The sequence below is a fragment of the Pseudophryne corroboree genome, chromosome 1, assembly GCF_028390025.1.
Source record: "Pseudophryne corroboree isolate aPseCor3 chromosome 1, aPseCor3.hap2, whole genome shotgun sequence".
NCBI classification, from domain to species: Eukaryota; Metazoa; Chordata; class Amphibia; order Anura; family Myobatrachidae; genus Pseudophryne; species Pseudophryne corroboree.
In genome coordinates, this window is record NC_086444.1 from 754417586 (window position 1) to 754435160 (window position 17575).

The 17575-nt window shown below is 47.2% G+C and overlaps 1 protein-coding gene across 2 annotated transcripts in view; it reads left to right on the forward strand.

Annotated features, from left to right (window-relative positions):
* PKD2 (polycystin 2, transient receptor potential cation channel) overlaps positions 1–17575 on the forward strand; it is a 208337-nt gene that overhangs the window by 127107 nt on the left and 63655 nt on the right. For both annotated transcript variants that reach the window (XM_063916973.1, XM_063916982.1), the window contains exons 6-7: positions 183–411; positions 9231–9401. In XM_063916973.1, coding sequence (XP_063773043.1) covers positions 183–411; positions 9231–9401 — 400 coding nt within the window. The remainder of the gene's footprint in view (positions 1–182; positions 412–9230; positions 9402–17575) is intronic.

Here is a 17575-nt window from a genome sequence, read left to right on the forward strand (position 1 = left end):
GCCCAATGTATATTATTTTGATTAATCTAAATGTAATGAAGAAAATGAACAAATTGATGTTTGTCCTTTGTCATTTTAATTCTTATTTGTTTTTAGATGCATCTTCTGATTACTTTCCTTCTGTTCTGTTGCCTTTGAGGTGGGTATGAACAGTGTGTGATGCTAACCTCTGTCTCATTTAGGTTGTTGGTGGAGTTCCCAGCAACTGGTGGGCTAGTCACGTCCCTACAGTTTCAGACCGTAAAGCTGATCCACTATGTTTCCGTGTTTGACTATTTCTTGGCTGCCTGTGAGATAGCATTCTGCTTCTTCATCCTGTATTACATGGTGGAGGAATTCCTGGAGATCCGCATTCATCGCCTGCACTACTTCCGCAGCCTCTGGAACTGTCTGGACATTGTCATCATTGTGGTGAGTATCACACCTGACTAGCGGCCAGAGCCACAACAGCTGCGTACAGTACATATAGCTAGTAGGTGCAACTCCCTTTTCTCTATCGTCCTAGTGGATGCTGGGGTTCCTGAAAGGACCATGGGGAATAGCGGCTCCGCAGGAGACAGGGCACAAAAGTAAAGCTTTCCGATCAGGTGGTGTGCACTGGCTCCTCCCCCTATGACCCTCCTCCAAGCCAGTTAGATTTTTGTGCCCGGCCGAGAAGGGTGCAATCTAGGTGGCTCTCCTAAAGAGCTGCTTAGAAAAGTTTAGCTTAGGTTTTTTATTTTACAGTGAGTCCTGCTGGCAACAGGATCACTGCAACGAGGGACTTAGGGGAGAAGAAGTGAACTCACCTGCGTGCAGGATGGATTGGCTTCTTGGCTACTGGACATCAGCTCCAGAGGGACGATCACAGGTACAGCCTGGATGGTCACCGGAGCCTTGCCGCCGGCCCCCTTGCAGATGCTGAAGTAAGAAGAGGTCCAGAATCGGCGGCAGAAGACTCCTCAGTCTTCTAAAGGTAGCGCACAGCACTGCAGCTGTGCGCCATTTTCCTCTCAGCACACTTCACACGGCAGTCACTGAGGGTGCAGGGCGCTGGGAGGGGGGCGCCCTGGGAGGCAAATGAATACCTATTTTGGCTAAAAATACCTCACATATAGCCTCCGGAGGCTATATGGAGATATTTAACCCCTGCCAGAATCCGTTAAGAGCGGGAGACGAGGCCGCCGAAAAAGGGGCGGGGCCTATCTCCTCAGCACACAGCGCCATTTTCCCTCACAGAAAGGCTGGAGGGAAGGCTCCCAGGCTCTCCCCTGCACTGCACTACAGAAACAGGGTTAAAACAGAGAGGGGGGGCACTAATTTGGCGTTAGAAATATATAAAAAAGATGCTATAAGGGAAAACACTTATATAAGGTTGTCCCTATATAATTATAGCGTTTTTGGTGTGTGCTGGTAAACTCTCCCTCTGTCTCTCCAAAGGGCTAGTGGGTCCTGTCCTCTATCAGAGCATTCCCTGTGTGTGTGCTGTGTGTCGGTACGTGTGTGTCGACATGTATGAGGACGATGTTGGTGAGGAGGCGGAGCAATTGCCTGTAATGGTGATGTCACTCTCTAGGGAGTCGACACCGGAATGGATGGCTTATTTAGGGAATTACGTGATAATGTCAACACGCTGCAAGGTCGGTTGACGACATGAGACGGCCGACAAACAATTAGTACCGGTCCAGACGTCTCAAAAACACCGTCAAGGGTTTTTAAAACGCCCGTTTACTTTAGTCGGTCGACACAGACACAGACAGGGACACTGAATCCAGTGTCGACGGTGAATAAACAAACGTATTCCTTATTAGGGCCACACGTTAAAGGCAATGAAGGAGGTGTTACATATTTCTGATACTACAAGTACCACAAAAGAGGGTATTATGTGGGATGTGAAAAAACTACCGTAGTTTTTCCTGAATCAGATAAATTAAATAAAGTGTGTGATGATGCGTGGGTTCCCCCCGATAGAAAATTATGGGCGGTATACCCTTTCCCGCCAGAAGTTAGGGCGCGTTGGGAAACACCCCTTAGGGTGGATAAGGCGCTCACACGCTTATCAAAACAAGTGGCGGTACCGTCTATAGATAGGGCCGTCCTCAAGGACCAGCTGACAGGAGGCTGGAAAATATCATAAAAAGTATATACACACATACTGGTGTTATACTGCGACCAGCGATCGCCTCAGCCTGGATGTGCAGAGCTGGGGTGGCTTGGTCGGATTCCCTGACTAAAAATATTGATACCCTTGACAGGGACAGTATTTTATTGACTATAGAGCATTTAAAGGATGCATTTCTATATATGCGAGATGCACAGAGGGATATTTGCACTCTGGCATCAAGAGTAAATGCGATGTCCATATCTGCCAGAAGATGTTATGGACACGACAGTGGTCAGGTGATGCAGATTCCAAACGGCACAAAGGTGTATTGCCGTATAAAGGAAGAGGAGTTATTTGGGGTCGGTCCATCGGACCTGGTGGCCACGGCAACTGCTGGAAAATCCGCCGTTTTTACCCTAAGTCACATCTCTGCAGAAAAAGACACCGTCTTTTCAGCCTCAGTCCTTTCGTCCCTATAAGATCATATCTGCCCAGGGATAGAGGAAAGGGAAGAAGACTGCAGCAGGCAGCCCATTCCCAGGAACAGAAGCGTTCCACCGCTTCTGACAAGTTCTCAGCATGGCGCTGAGACCGTACAGGACCCCTGGATCCTACCAGTAGTATCCCAGGGGTACAGATTGGAATGTCGAGACGTTTCCCCTTCGCAGGCTCCTGAAGTCTGCTTTACCAAGGTCTCCCTCCGACAAGGAGGCAGTATGGGAAAAAATTCACAAGCTGTATTCCCAGCAGGTGATAATTAAATTACCCCTCCTACTACAAGAAAAGGGGTATTATTCCACACTATATTGTGGTACTGAAGCCAGAAGGCTAGGTGAGACTTATTCTAAAAAATTTTTTGAACACTTACAAAGGTTCAAATCAAGATGGAGTCACTCAGAGCAGTGATAACGAACCAGGAAGAAGGGGACTATATAGTGTCCCGGGACATCAGGGATGCTTACCTCTATGTCCCAAATTTGCCCTTCTCACTAAGGGTACCTCAGGTTCGTGGTGCAGAACTGTCACTATCAGTTTCAGACGCTGCCGTTTGGATTGTCCACGGCACCCCGGGTCTTTACCAAGGTAATGGCCGAAATGATGATTCTTCTTCGAAGAAAAGGCGTCTTAATTATCCCTTACTTGGACGATCTCCTGATAAGGGCATAGTCCAGGGAACAGTTGGAGGTCGGAGTAGCACTATCTCGGATACTGCTACAACAGCACGGGTGGATTCTAAATATTCCAAAATCGCAGCTGATCCCGACGACACGTCTGCTGTGCCTAGGGATGATTCTGGACACAGTCCAGAAAAAGGTGTTTCTCCCGGAAGAGAAAGCCAGGGAGTTATCCGGGCTAGTCAGGAACCTCCTAAAAACAGTGCATCATTGCACAAGGGTCCTGGTAAAAATGGTGGCTTCCTACGAAGCAATTCCATTCGGCAGATTTCACGCAAGAACTTTTCAGTGGGATCTGCTGGACAAATGGTCCGGATCGCATCTTCAGATGCATCAGCGGATAACCCTATATCCAAGGACAAGGGTGTCTCTCCTGTGGTGGTTATAGAGTGCTCATCTTCTAGAGGGCCGCAGATTCGGCATTCAGGATTGGATGCTGGTGACCACGGAGCCCAGCCCGAGAGGCTGGGGAGCAGTCACACAAGGAAAAAATTTCCAGGGAGTGTGATCAAGTCTGGAGACTTTTCTCCACATAAATATACTGGAGCTAAGGGTAAATTTATAATGCTCTAAGCTTAGCAAGACCTCTGCTTCAAGGTCAGCCGGTATTGATCCAGTGGGAAAAACATCACGGCAGTCGCCCACGTAAACAGACAGTGCGACACAAGAAGCAGGAGGGCAATGGCAAAAACTGCAAGGACTTTTCGCTGGGCGGAAAATCATGTGATAGCACTGTCAGCAGTGTTTCATCCCGGGAATGGAAACTGGGAAGCAGACTTCCTCAGCAGGCACGACCTCCACCCGGGAGAGTGGAAACTTCATCGGGAAGTTTTTTCCACATGATTGTAAACCGTTGGGAAATACCAAAGGTGGACATGATGGCGTCCCGTCTGAACAAAAAACGGGACAGGTATTGCACCAGGTCAAGAGACCCTCAGGCAATAGCTGTGGACGTTCTGGTAACACCGTGGGTGTACCAGTCGGTGTATGTGTTCCCTCCTCTGCTTCTCATACCTAAGGTGCTGAGAATTATAAGACGTAGAGGAGTAAGAACTATACTCATGGCTCCGGATTGGCCAAGAAGGACTTGGTACCCGGAACTTCAAGAGATGCTTACAGAGGTCTTATGGCCTCTGCCGCTAAGAAGGGACTTGCTTCAGCAAGTACCATGTCTGTTCCAAGACTTACCGCAGCTGCGTTTGTCGGCATGGCGGTGGAAAGCCGGATCCTAAGGGAAAAAGGCATTCCGGAAGAGGTCATTCCTACCCTGGTCAAAGCCAGAAAGGAGGTGACCGCACAACATTATCACCACATGTGGCGAAAATATGTTGCGTGGTGTGAGGCCAGGAAGGCCCCACAAAGAAATTTCAACTCTGTCGTTTCCTGCATTTCCTGCAAACAGGAGTGTCTATGGGCCTCAAATTGGGGTCCATTAAGGTTCAAATTTCGGCCCTGTCGATTTTCTTCCAGAAAGAATTGGCTTCAGTTCCTGAAGTCCAGAAGTTTGTCAAGGGAGTATTGCATATACAACCCCCTTTTGTGCCTCCAGTGGCACTGTGGGATCTCAACGTAGTTCTGGGATTCCTCAAATCACATTGGTTTAAAACCAGTCAAATCTGTGGATTTGAAGCATCTCACATGAAAAGTGACCATGCTCTTGGCCCTGGCCTGGACCAGGCGAGTGTCAAATTGGTGGTTTTTTCTCAAAAAAGCCCATATCTGTTTGTCCATTCGGACAGGGCAGAGCTGCGGACTCGTCCCCAGTTCTCTCCCTAAGGTGGTGTCAGTGTTTCACCTGAACCAGCTTATTGTGGTGCCTTGCACCTACTAGGGACTTGGAGGACTCCAAGTTGCTAGATGTTGTCAGGGCCCTGAAAATATGTTCCAGGACGGCTGGAGTCAAGAAAACTGACTTGCTGTTATCCTGTATGCACCCAACAAACTGGGTGCTCTTGCTTCTAAGCAGACTATTGCTAGTTGGATGTGTAATACAATTCAGCTTGCACATTCTGTGGCAGGCCTGCCACAGCCAAAATATGTAAATGCCCATTCCACAAGGAAGGTGGGCTCATCTTGGGCGGCTGCCCGAGGGGTCTCGGCTTTACAACTTTGCCGAGCAGCTACTTGGTCAGGGGCAAACACGTTTGCTAAATTCTACAAATTTGATACCCTGGCTAAGGAGGACCTGGAGTTCTCTCATTCGGTGCTGCAGAGTCATCCGCACTCTCCCGCCCGTTTGGGAGCTTTGGTATAATCCCCATGGTCCTTTCAGGAACCCCAGCATCCACTAGGACGATAGAGAAAATAAGAATTTACTTACCGATAATTCTATTTCTCGGAGTCCGTAGTGGATGCTGGGCGCCCATCCCAAGTGCGGATTATCTGCAATACTTGTACATAGTTACAAAAATCGGGTTATTATTGTTGTGAGCCATCTTTTCAGAGGCTCCGCTGTTATCATACTGTTAACTGGGTTTAGATCACAAGTTGTACGGTGTGATTGGTGTGGCTGGTATGAGTCTTACCCGGGATTCAAAATTCCTCCCTTATTGTGTACGCTCGTCAGGGCACAGTACCTAACTGGCTTGGAGGAGGGTCATAGGGGGAGGAGCCAGTGCACACCACCTGATCGGAAAGCTTTACTTTTGTGCCCTGTCTCCTGCGGAGCCGCTATTCCCCATGGTCCTTTCAGGAACCCCAGCATCCACTACGGACTCCGAGAAATAGAATTATCGGTAAGTAAATTCTTATTTTTACAATGTGTATGTTGTATATAGACCTTAGCAGAGGAGAATTTACTTTCTCTTTCATCCACTAGGGACCACTGGAGTCCTATACAGTAGGGGTGTGAAGCTTGCAACCGGAGGTGTGACACAATCTAAAATTAGCATTGTCTGCACAGCCGGCTCCTCCCCATTCACATCCCTCCTCCCTCAGTTTGGAAAATTGTTCCAAGGAGGTAAAAGGCACAGAAGGGAGCTCCTGCTCCATGAAGATTTATTTATTTATTTAGTCATTTATGACTGGCCCAATCCCCCCTAACTAAAGGGAGGGTGCAGGTTTTTAAAGGAAAAGATGGTAAATGCCCGATCCCACCTAAATGAAAGGGGGTGCAGGCTTTACCAGACGGAGAAAAAAAATAAAAAATTCTGCGTCCCCCTAATGAAAGAGGGACAAAGTTCAGGTTTAAGAATAGTGCTGCGTCCACTAATGAAATGGGGGACAAAGCCAAGATGATTTTGAGAGACAAGATCCCTTGCATCTCTCTACAGGAGATCAGCATCTGTAAGTACTGGTCGTATATGAGATCCCTTAGCCTAAAGATCCCTCAGCCTAAAAACCCTCCTTAAGTGATAGTAAAGTGCCCTGACAGTGGACACTGGCCTCCCCTGTTAAACTGTGGGGAGATCAGAAGCGCCGCACATAGCTCCCGTTTAACTAGCAGATGCGCTGCCCGGAGCCATTTCAGAGCAGAGGGCGGGCCAGCCGGAGCGCACAGCTCATTTACAGATAGAGCTGCGCTCCGGAGGACGGCGGGGAAAGCACCGCTATGCGTAGACGGGGGCAGCGAGTGTCGGGCGCTTCTCAGTTACACACGCTGTGGGGGGCGGATCCACTGCACGCAGCGCCCCACAGACAGCCGGATCCGAGTTTGTTAAAATGGAGGAGGCTGGTAGCAGAGCAGCAATAAAGAGGTTTATTTAATAGCGGCCCCCTAATATCTATTAGGTACTGGGTACACATATGGATGTTACCTCATAATTTGAATGGCGGCCATTTAGAAATACAGTTTTGGCGCAAAGTTAGTTACAGGGGGGGTTACTCCCTCCCTAAGGAAGTCAGCCAATTAGCTCAGGGGGTGGGGCCCCTACATTAATTCAGGCTCCCTCTGCTGTTGAACATTATATAGGGAGATGCTAAAAGGGATCTCCTGTATTTTCATCATTCAATTTTATATTTATATTTTCAAAGGACTTCCATGACAAGGATCCTGAAGAAAATATGAGGAAGCAATTGAACGTCAACCCCAACATAACAACTGAATACAGTTGGGTGTGAGAGTGGGGCAAGACGGCTGGTGTTTTTATTTTGTTTTTAAATTCTTTATTATAACTTTATTTTTTGTCCTGATCCTTTTATGTAATTCCAGCCGAATCCGAAAGGTGTAATGGAACCGTCGCTTCCGTCATTTCTCACAGTCTTTCTCTTCCTAGTTTAAAGGGGGAAAGCGCTGCGTAATTACCTAGTAAGGGGTTTAAACAGCATGTCTAAAGCACCAACCAAGCCTCCAAGGCCTGTTCTGTTTGTACGAAAAGTAACAGGAAAGGCACGTGGGTTGGCAGCTACGGGGTGGGCGATTCCTGCTAAGACAAGGACGCTCCACCTGAGAGCAATGCTATGGCTAAGATCACAACCTTACAAATAGAATCTCCAAGGAGATGGCGGAATCACGCAAGCAGCAATCGGAATAGGCTGCGGGATTCTCAAAGACGATGGAGGATTTTCTCATCAGGTTAACGCCGCCCGCACAAGCAGAAACAATTGTGCGCAGGGCAGTTAAAAGATCTCTTCCTATTAGGTGAGTTAATTGAATCTAACCTAGACGCCGAATTCCCAGAGAAGACACGGCAATCTCGGGTCTTGATTCTTTAATTGAAGCGGTGACGGAGATCCTAAACTTTAAAGCAGAAAAAGTAAAGGAGCCAGTAGAATTCGAATTGTTCGAATCCCAAAAGCCGCATTCTGCAGTTTTCCCATTCCTACATCCCTCAAATCTCAAATGGAGGAGGCTTGGAAACAACCTGACACACGCTTTCAATTTCCGAAAAGGGTTTCAAGTAACTTATCCCCTACCTAAGGGTGTAATGGATAAGTGGGAGACTCCACCTGTAGTGGATTCGTTCCTAGGACGGTTGTCGGAGAGGACAATTTTCCCAATTCCTAATGTAACGACTTTAAATCTAAGGCATCCTTTAAAGTCAATTTTCGTAGCAGCAGGTGCAGCACAGAGACCTGCGATCGTCTGTGCTTGGATCAACAAGGCCATGGGAACATGGTCTGGGCGTATTGTACAGGCTATTAAAAAGTTCGCTTGGAATCCATTTCTCTGAATCCTCTAGGGGACACTGGACGCCCGCCTCAATGCTGTCAACCTGCTGTGTCAAAGTTCTTGTTCAAACAGTTCGTGCAAACAGCGTTAGTTTTTTTTCGGTAAGAGTTTCTTGGGTGCTGTTTGATTTGATGTACGGTTCGGTTCCTCGCCAGGTGGTCTAGTATCATGTCCTATTCTCTCAGTCAAATTTTCCAAACTGAGGGAGGAGGGGTGTGAAGGGGGAGGATCCGGCTGTGCAGACAATGCTAATTTTAGATTGTGCCACACCTCCGGTTGCAAGCTTCACACCCCTACTGTATAGGACTCCAGTGTCCCCTAGAGGATTCAGAGAAATGGATTTATCGGTAAGTTTGAAAATCCTCTTTTTTTAGGTTATCAAGTACTGTGGCATGTAAAGTGTTACTACGTCAAGTTATAGCACAGAGATAGGAAAGGACATTTATTTACATGACGTGCAGTAATTGTAATTTCATATGTTGCTATTTTAAAAAAAATGATCGTAATATTATATGATACAAGCCTAGTTTGTGTAAAGCTAATTTTCTGTAGCATAAGGTCTTATAACCTGATACGATTGTGATATTTTTTTAAAGAATGTTTACTTGATTGACAGAAGACATGCTTTCTGAAGTACTGTATATAGCTTCTGTAGTACTGTCATGCATTAAACAGTATTTCTCAGTCATCCCTGGGGGACACTGGAGACCATGGGTATAGTGGAGCATCTGTAATGAATAAAACCAATATATTTGTAATATCTAATTTTTAGTGTGTCTATTGGCCCAGTAGTCAGTCCCAATGTGAAACATTACTGTAAGAATTGAGCATTTGCTTACTCCGACATCTCTCTTGCCTGCAGCTCTCTGTGGTGGCGGTGGCAATCAACCTACACAGGATGTCTGCTGTGGAAGGACCACTGAAGGACCTCTTAGTGGACATGAATGTTTTTCCTAACTTTGAATCTATAGCCTACTGGCAGAAACAGTTTAATAATGTTGCTGCTGTAACCGTGTTCTTTGCTTGGCTTAAGGTAATAGTTCATGTAATATTTATAGCACGTATTTAATTTACTGTATGTGCTATCGCTTGTACACAAATTAGGCTGCAGATGTCTCACAACAGGGATAGCATCAGATAAGAAAATGAAGCACACATAAAGCACAGACATACAAGGTAGAGGACAATATACATACAGACCTGAAAAGTAAGGGCCTGCTCATGAGAGAGTTTTTAGCAGGCCTGGTCAACCTGTGGCTTTCCAGCTGTTGTGAAACTAGAAGTCCCAGTATACCCTCCCACTGATCAACTGGTAAAGCATGTCATTTCACAATGACAAAACCAGAGCTCTGACCTACTAATGATATAAAACTTTTAATAAATGAACCAAATAAAATTGAGGGAAAAATAGTCTCAACAAAGTATACAACTACACAAAAACAAACCAGAAACATATATACTGTATAATTAAAAGGGTGTTGCATTCAGATGTTCACCCAATAGGTAAAGTCACAATGCTGACAATATGCACTTCTGGCTTGAAAACACACACACTGATTAAGATACCAAGGTTATTGAGTTTAGTATTTGTAACGGCTTCAGTGATATGAACCAAGAAATGTTGGATAGCCGTGATCAAACGCCCATGGATACCAATGTTGGGAGAATTTCGAGTGTAATGTACATACCAGTTGCATGAAACAGGGCCTAAGACCACAATGATTTAGATACCAAATTAATTAGATTGAATGTTTTATGGCGGCTCCAACAATTTGAGACAATAATACCCATTTTACACTCGCATGAAAATCCCGGGATTTTGCACGTGATTGCGCATCATCCCGGGATTTTTCTCAGTGTGAAAGGGTACAGGGTCAATTTCCCGGGACGAGCATCCCGGGATTTCAACCCAGGTCTCGACCAGGGTTGGTCCCGGGACTATCCCGGGAAGCTGTCCCGGGATTCACTATCCTGGGATTGTTAAAAGGCCTCGGTTTGGAGCTTTCTTGGGCTCAGAAAAGATGATGTCATCTTTCTGAGCCCTGGGGAGCGTCCAGGAAGCGTAAGAGAAAGCCGCTGCGGCCGCTATACTCTGTACACAACCTACGTACTTTGTACACCGTTTGCGTACAGAGTCCCGTACCGTGTACGGACTTTGTGTACAAACGCCGCGCTGGGGGTACGCTATTGTTCATAGGACCGCTATTGTTCAATATTTTCATTAACGACCTAACAGAAGGTCTAGAGAGCATGGTGTCAATTTTTGCAGATGATACCAAATTGTGTAAGGCTATAAATACAGAGGAGGATGCCGAGTCTCTTCAGAACGACTTAGTTAAATTAGAAGCATGGGCAGCCAAATGGAGAATGCGCTTCAACACAGACAAGTGTAAGGTAATGCACTGTGGTAACAAGAACAAAAATTACACCTACCTACTAAATGGGGTAAAACTAGGGGATTCTGTACTGGAAAAGGACTTAGGTGTCCTCATAGATAGCAAGCTAAGCAGTAGTACCCAAAGTAGGACTGCAGCAAAGAAGGCTAATAAGATATTAGCATGCATAAAACGGGGTATTGATGCTAGGGACGAGAGTATTATACTCCCATTATATAAATCACTAGTGAGGCCACACCTTGAATACTGTGTACAGTTCTGGGCACCGTACTACAAAAAGGATATCCTGGAGCTTGAAAAGGTACAAAGGAGGGCGACCAAACTAATTAAGGGCATGGAGACGATGGAATACAAGGAAAGGCTTGAAAGACTAGGCATGTTTACATTGGAAAAGCGGAGACTAAGAGGGGATATGATCAACATCTACAAATATATAAGGGGACAATACTCAGAGCTTGCGCGGGACCTGTTTTTGGTTAGATCAACACAGAGGACTCGTGGACACTCGCTCAGGTTAGAGGAGAGGAGATTCCGCACAATACGGCGTAAAGGCTTTTTCACGGTAAGGACAATACGTGTTTGGAATTCCCTGCCCGAGGGAGTTGTAATGGCGGAATCTGTCAACACCTTTAAGAATGGGTTAGATAAATTCCTATTGGATAAGGATATCCAGGGGTATGGCGCATAGTCATGCATTATAGTTACTATTTAGTCAAATCATCATGCAGAGGACACCACAAAGAGGTTGAACTCGATGGACAATTGTCTTTTTTCAACCTCAGATACTATGTTACTATGTTACTATGTTACACAGCGCAAAACACCCAGAGATACACCGCAAACCCTATAAAAATAGAAAAAAATGAATTCGCCAAACATGTTGTGTTGATTCTTCTTCACCCCTCCCTTTGTTGACTAGTGTGACCTCATCTATGTGAGCCAGAAAAAGGCCATTCCTAATGACATACATATACATTTGCAGGGATATCCCGGGATCAGTGTAAATGGGGCTGTCCTGGGTCGATCCCAGGTCTTAGTGCAGTGTGAAAGGGGTCAGTCCCGGGAATGCATCCCGGGAGTGACCCGGGAGTGCGAGTGTAAAAGGGGTATAAATGTCAGATAGCCATGATCAAACACCCATAGATACCAAAGTTGGGGAAAATTCCAAGCATAAATGTAAAGTATGTGGGAGTTGAGTAGTTTCCTACACAATGGCCCTCATTCCGAGTTGATCGCTAGCTGCCTTTGTTCGCTGTGCAGCGATCAGTTAAAAAACCCGGCAAATCTGCGCATGCGTATGCACCGCAATGCGCACGCGCGGTGTACGGGTACAACGAGCATCGTAGTTTTGCACAGGTTCTAGCGACGCTTTGTCGCACTGGCGGAAGCAAGGAGATTGACAGGAAGTGGGACTTCTGGGTGTCAACTGACCGTTTTCTGGAAGTGTTTGAAAAAACGCAGGCGTGTCTGGGCGTTTACTGGGCGGGTATCTGACGTCATTATCGAGTCACTCGTCGCAGCAATTATCGCACAGAATAAGTAACTACAGGGCTGGTCTTGTTTTGCACAAAATGTGTTTGCAGGCGCACTGCTGCACAGGCGTTCGCACTCCTGCTATGCTAAAATCCACTTCCCCGTGGGCGGCGACTATGCGTTTGCACGGCTGCTAAAAGTAGCTCGCGAGCGATCAACTTGGAATGAGGGCCAATAACCTAAGGTAAAGATGATAAAGGATAATAGGCAACGTATAAAGGTAAGCTCCTAAGGATAGCCTGTAAATGAAAGTTAGCACCAAAAACAAATGTTGCCCTATAATATGGATTGCATACAGGTACACTGCGTGATATCTTATATGCAAATTAAGCCCATTAATATGACTCGCCAAGCACATATATATAGTACCCATGTTAGGCAGGTAAAAAATATTTATTGGGAAAATTTTGATTTATTTCTCTAGCATCCATAAGGGATATTGGGGACACATTAGTACGATGGGGTATAGACGGGGTCCAAAGGAGCCAGTGCACTTTACATTTCTTCAACTGGGTGTGCTGGTTCCTTCCCTCTATGCCCCCTCCCACAGGCAGTTTAGGAAAAACTGCCCTCAGGAGAGGATGCGCACTCTGCTAGCTCCAGAGTTTTCTTCAGTTTATTTTAAAACTTTTATTTGTTTTCAGTATGCTGTTTGGGCAACAGCATACCTGCACTGTGGGAGTTGGGGTGGGGGTGGCGGTCACCGGCCTTGTGAGGTGCAGAGCCGCTTCCCCACTGCGGGGTTGTTTGTTCAGCGGGGCACTGCACCTTGGCTGTCTCAACTGCAGCACACCCCTAACACTGCCTGCAGGTGATAGTCGGTGAGTACAAACCAGGGGCCCCGCTAGGGGGGGGGTCCCCTGGTGCGGGTGAGGCATATGGGTCCCTCCTGCGGGGGACCCGCTATAGCCCCCTGCGTGAGACTGGCTAGCGATGGCTGTACTTAACATTTATGTGAGGCTACAGCATGATTAGGAGACATGGCCAGTATAGCTATATATCTGTAGCTCCGGCACCATTACGGGGGGCGGAACTGCATCAGAGCGGGCTCAGCGGCATTTTGGCGCCTTCCTCTGCATAAGCAGCAGCCTCACACAGCTTCTCCAGACTGTCACACGCTGGATCACTGATACAGGGTGTAGCTGGGGGAGAGACGCTATTTGTGCAAAGATACTATTCCTCTCGGGATTCATTATATAAACAGTTTTCACTGATATATAGATATATATAGATATATATATATAAAACCGCTGACAGCCTCACTGGGGCTCTGCAGCGTTGGGTGTGCTGGTGTCCTCCCTTCTTCCGTGTCTTCTCTCAGATGCAATAGGACAGGCTTACATTGTAAATCAGTCTGTGTTGTATGTGTATTGAGTGTACTTCATAATGGTAAAACACAAGTTATGCAGTGTATGTAATACCAGATTCTCCCCTCTTTCACATGGTTCCTTATCATGTGAGCAGTGTAGTCAGTCCTCACAAAATGCTGAGGACAATGTGGGGGAGAGTCACGAACCCTCCTGGCTGGGGGCTATTAAAACTATGATGTCTGATATGTCGTCTCAGCTCACTGCAAATGCCAACAAAACACAAGAACTGCAACAAGCAGTAGCAGATCTACAGTAGCTGCCAGGGCTGAGGTTCCCCATCCACCCCTGTCTAATACAGGTGTGCATAAACGCGCTTTACCTGCACTAGTCTCAGGTACTGATGATGATTTACAGGATGATGTGGATCCCATAAGTGGGGATTCCACCCCTATACAGGGTATTGAACCCCTCAATTTGGCTATAAGGGATGTGCTAAAGCTCCCCTTAGAGGACACTGCTAATCAGCAGTCGTTTTTCCTCCCACAAGACAAACTGACTGTCACATTTCCTGATTCCAAAGAATTAGATGATTTATTTTAGCTTGTCTGGAAAAATCCAGATAAGAAATATCAGGTGTCAAAACGGTTTTTGCATACATTCACCTTTGCCCCGGAGGGCAGAAAGTTCTGGGAAGAATCTCCGGCTGTAGACGTCTCAGTCTCTTCCCTCTCTAAGAAGGCAATACTCCCGGCTCCGGGCTCCTTTACAGTAAAGGACACAGGGGATAGAAAAATTGAGACCACACTGAAATCTATCTACATTGCTGCAGGGGTATCTCAAAGACCGGTCATTGCAGGTTGCTGGATGACACTTGCAATTCATTCCTGGGCAACTCAAATTCAGGAGGGTCTCTCGGGTGATATGACCCTGGTTACTACGGTGACTTTCCTAAAGCACATTCAAGACACAGCAAGAGTCCTCTGTGACTCCCTAAAGGAGATTGTCAATATTAACGCTAGGATCACTGCTATGGCTGTGTCTGCACGCAGAGCCATATGGTTGCTTCAGTGGATTGCAGACGCTGACTCCAAACGCACTGTGGAATCTCTTCCCTTTACAGGTGAATGGCTCTTCGGAGGTGAATTGGACGCATGGATCTCCAAAGTTACTGCTGGAAAATCCGCATTTCTTCCTTCGGGGACTCCGCCTGCTAGACGTACCCACCCGGGAACGTCTACTCAGTCCTTTCGGTCCACCAGATTTCGATCTAGGGCCAGGGGTGCATCAAATGCAGCTAGAGGCACCAGGGGTAAACCTAAGAAACCAGCCGTTACCGGCTCTCAAGAACAAACCACCAGTTCAGCTTCCGCAAAAACCTCAGCATGACTGTGCCCGTCCACCCCGGGAGGATCTCGAGGTGGGAGCCCGGTTACATCACTTCAGCCACATCTGGGAAAGTTCCTGCCAGGATGCCTGGGTAAGGGACCTTATTTCTCAGGGTTACAAGCTGGAGTTCGACGGTGCTCCTCCCCAACGATTTTTCAAATCAAGCTTACCAGCTTTGGAAAATATTACACTACTACAGGCCATCACAAAGTTGGTCCAGTCCCAAGGCATTGTTCTAGTACCCCTGCAACAGCAAGGACAAGGTTACTACTCCAGTCTGTTCGTTGTGCCAAAACCAGACGGGTCTGTGAGGCCAATTTTGAATCTGAAGTCCTTGAATCCTTACCTAAAGGTTTTCAAATTCAAGATGGAATCTTTGAGAGCAGTGATCGCAGGCCTGGAACATCAGGAATTCCTGGTGTCCCTGGATATCAAGGACGCCTACCTCCATATTCCAATTTGGCCTCCTCATCAGGCCTATTTGAGGTTCGCTCTGCTGAACGATCACTACCAGTTCCAGGCATTAACCTTTGGCCTGTCTACAGCTCTGAGGGTGTTCACGAAGTTGATGGCGGAAATGATGCTCCAGCTCAGGGTCCAGGGGGTCAACGTGGTCCCTTTCCTTGACGATCTCCTGATAAAGGCGAGTTCCAGGGAGCTCCTACTGCTCCATATAGATCGCACTATCCAACTTCTGTCACACCACGGGTGGATCCTCAATATACAGAAGTCCCACCTGGAGCCATCTCAGCGGCTCCTGTTTCTGGGAATGATACTGGATACTGTAACGCAGAAAGTGTTCCTCCCAGAGGACAAAGTGAGAACTCTCCAGGAAATGGTTCACATGGTTCTCTGGCCGACTCAAGTTTCCATTCATATTTGCATAAGATTGTTGGGAAAGATGGTAGCCTCGTATGACGCCATTCAGTATGGAAGGTTCCATGCCAGACCCTTTCAATTGGACATCCTGAACAAATGGTCCGGTTCCCATCTTCAGATGCACAGGATGATTAAATTGTCACCCCAGGCCAGGTTTTCACTCCTGTGGTGGCTGCAGTCTTCCAATCTCCGGGAAGGTCGACGCTTCGGGATTCAGGATTGGATCCTCCTCACGACGGATGCGAGTCTGAGGGGGTGTGGGGAGGTCACCCAAGGGGTGCAGTTCCAGGGCAGGTGGTCTGCTCAAGACGCCCTACTTCCGATCAACATCCTGGAACATCGGGCCATCTACAATGCTCTGATTAAGGCCTCCCTTCTGCTCCGGGATCAGGCAATCCAGGCCCAGTCGGACAACACCACGGCTGTGGCGTACATCAATCGACAAGGAGGGACAAAAAGCAAGGACTGCATGCGAGAAGTATCAAGAATACTCCTCTGGGCGAAAAGAAATGCAATAGCACTGTCCGCAATCTTCATTCCGGGAGTAGACAACTGGGAAGCAGACTTCCTGAGTCGCCACGATCTCCACCCAGGGGAGTGGGGCCTACATCCTCAAGTATTTCAGCAGATCGTTGACTGGTGGGGTTGCCCCCAGATCGACATGATGGCGTCTCGCTTTAACAAGAAACGTTGCTGCTATTACTTGCGAACCAGAGACTCTCAGGTGTGAGCAGTGGATGCACTGATGTCACCTTGGCCTTACCAGCTGGTCTACATATTCCCTCCGATCCCGTTGATCCTAAAGGTGCTCAAGAGGATCCGGCATCAAGGAGTACAAGCAATTCTATTTGCCCCGGAGAGCGTGGTACACGGATCTTCTGGACATGTCCGTCGAAGACCCTTGGCCTCTACCACTCAGAAGAGATCTTCTACCACTCAGAAGAGATCTTCTTCAACAAGGACCGTTCATCTACCTGGACTTACGGCGGCTTCTTTTGATGGCATGGAGGTTGAGCGGAACATCCTAGCTCACAAGGGACTTTCCAAAAAGGTCATTGCCACTATGGTTTAAGCCAGGAAACCTGTGACGTCAAAACACTATCATAATATCTGGCAGAGATATGTCTTCTAATGCGAGGAACGCACATATCCAGCTGCCGAATTTCACTTGGGAAGATTTCTTCGTTTCCTGCAGGCTGGAGTGGATCAAGGCTTACGTCTGGGATCCATTAAAGTTCAGATTTCAGAAATCTTCTTCTAAAAGAAGTTGGCTCTACTGCCTGAAGTCAGGGCCGTCTTTTCGTATTGGCTCAATGGGCTCTTGCTCAAGGGCCCTAGGCTGATAGCTAAGGGTCCCCTCTTTCCAGGGGTACCAGATTTTTGAAAATCAGCCCTGGGGAACCGGAGATATCCGACTTGAAAGCTGTGGTCCCCATCCAAGCCTGTTAATTGCTCTTCCCAGCCAGATATCGCAGGTTCTGTCCTACTTAGAGTTTTTCTGAGGGTATAATCCAAAAGATGTGACCCTCCCCTTTTGGTGGACACTTGCACCTTGTCTCTACTATGCCCAGAACCAGAGATATCAGCCTTCAAGCAGCTGGTCTCTGCTCCAGCTCTACACGCCTAATATGCAGTTTTAGATTTTCATTGGTGAATTTCTCTGGCTCCTGAACTCTGATCCCCAAGTCCCCAGTCCCTCCTGA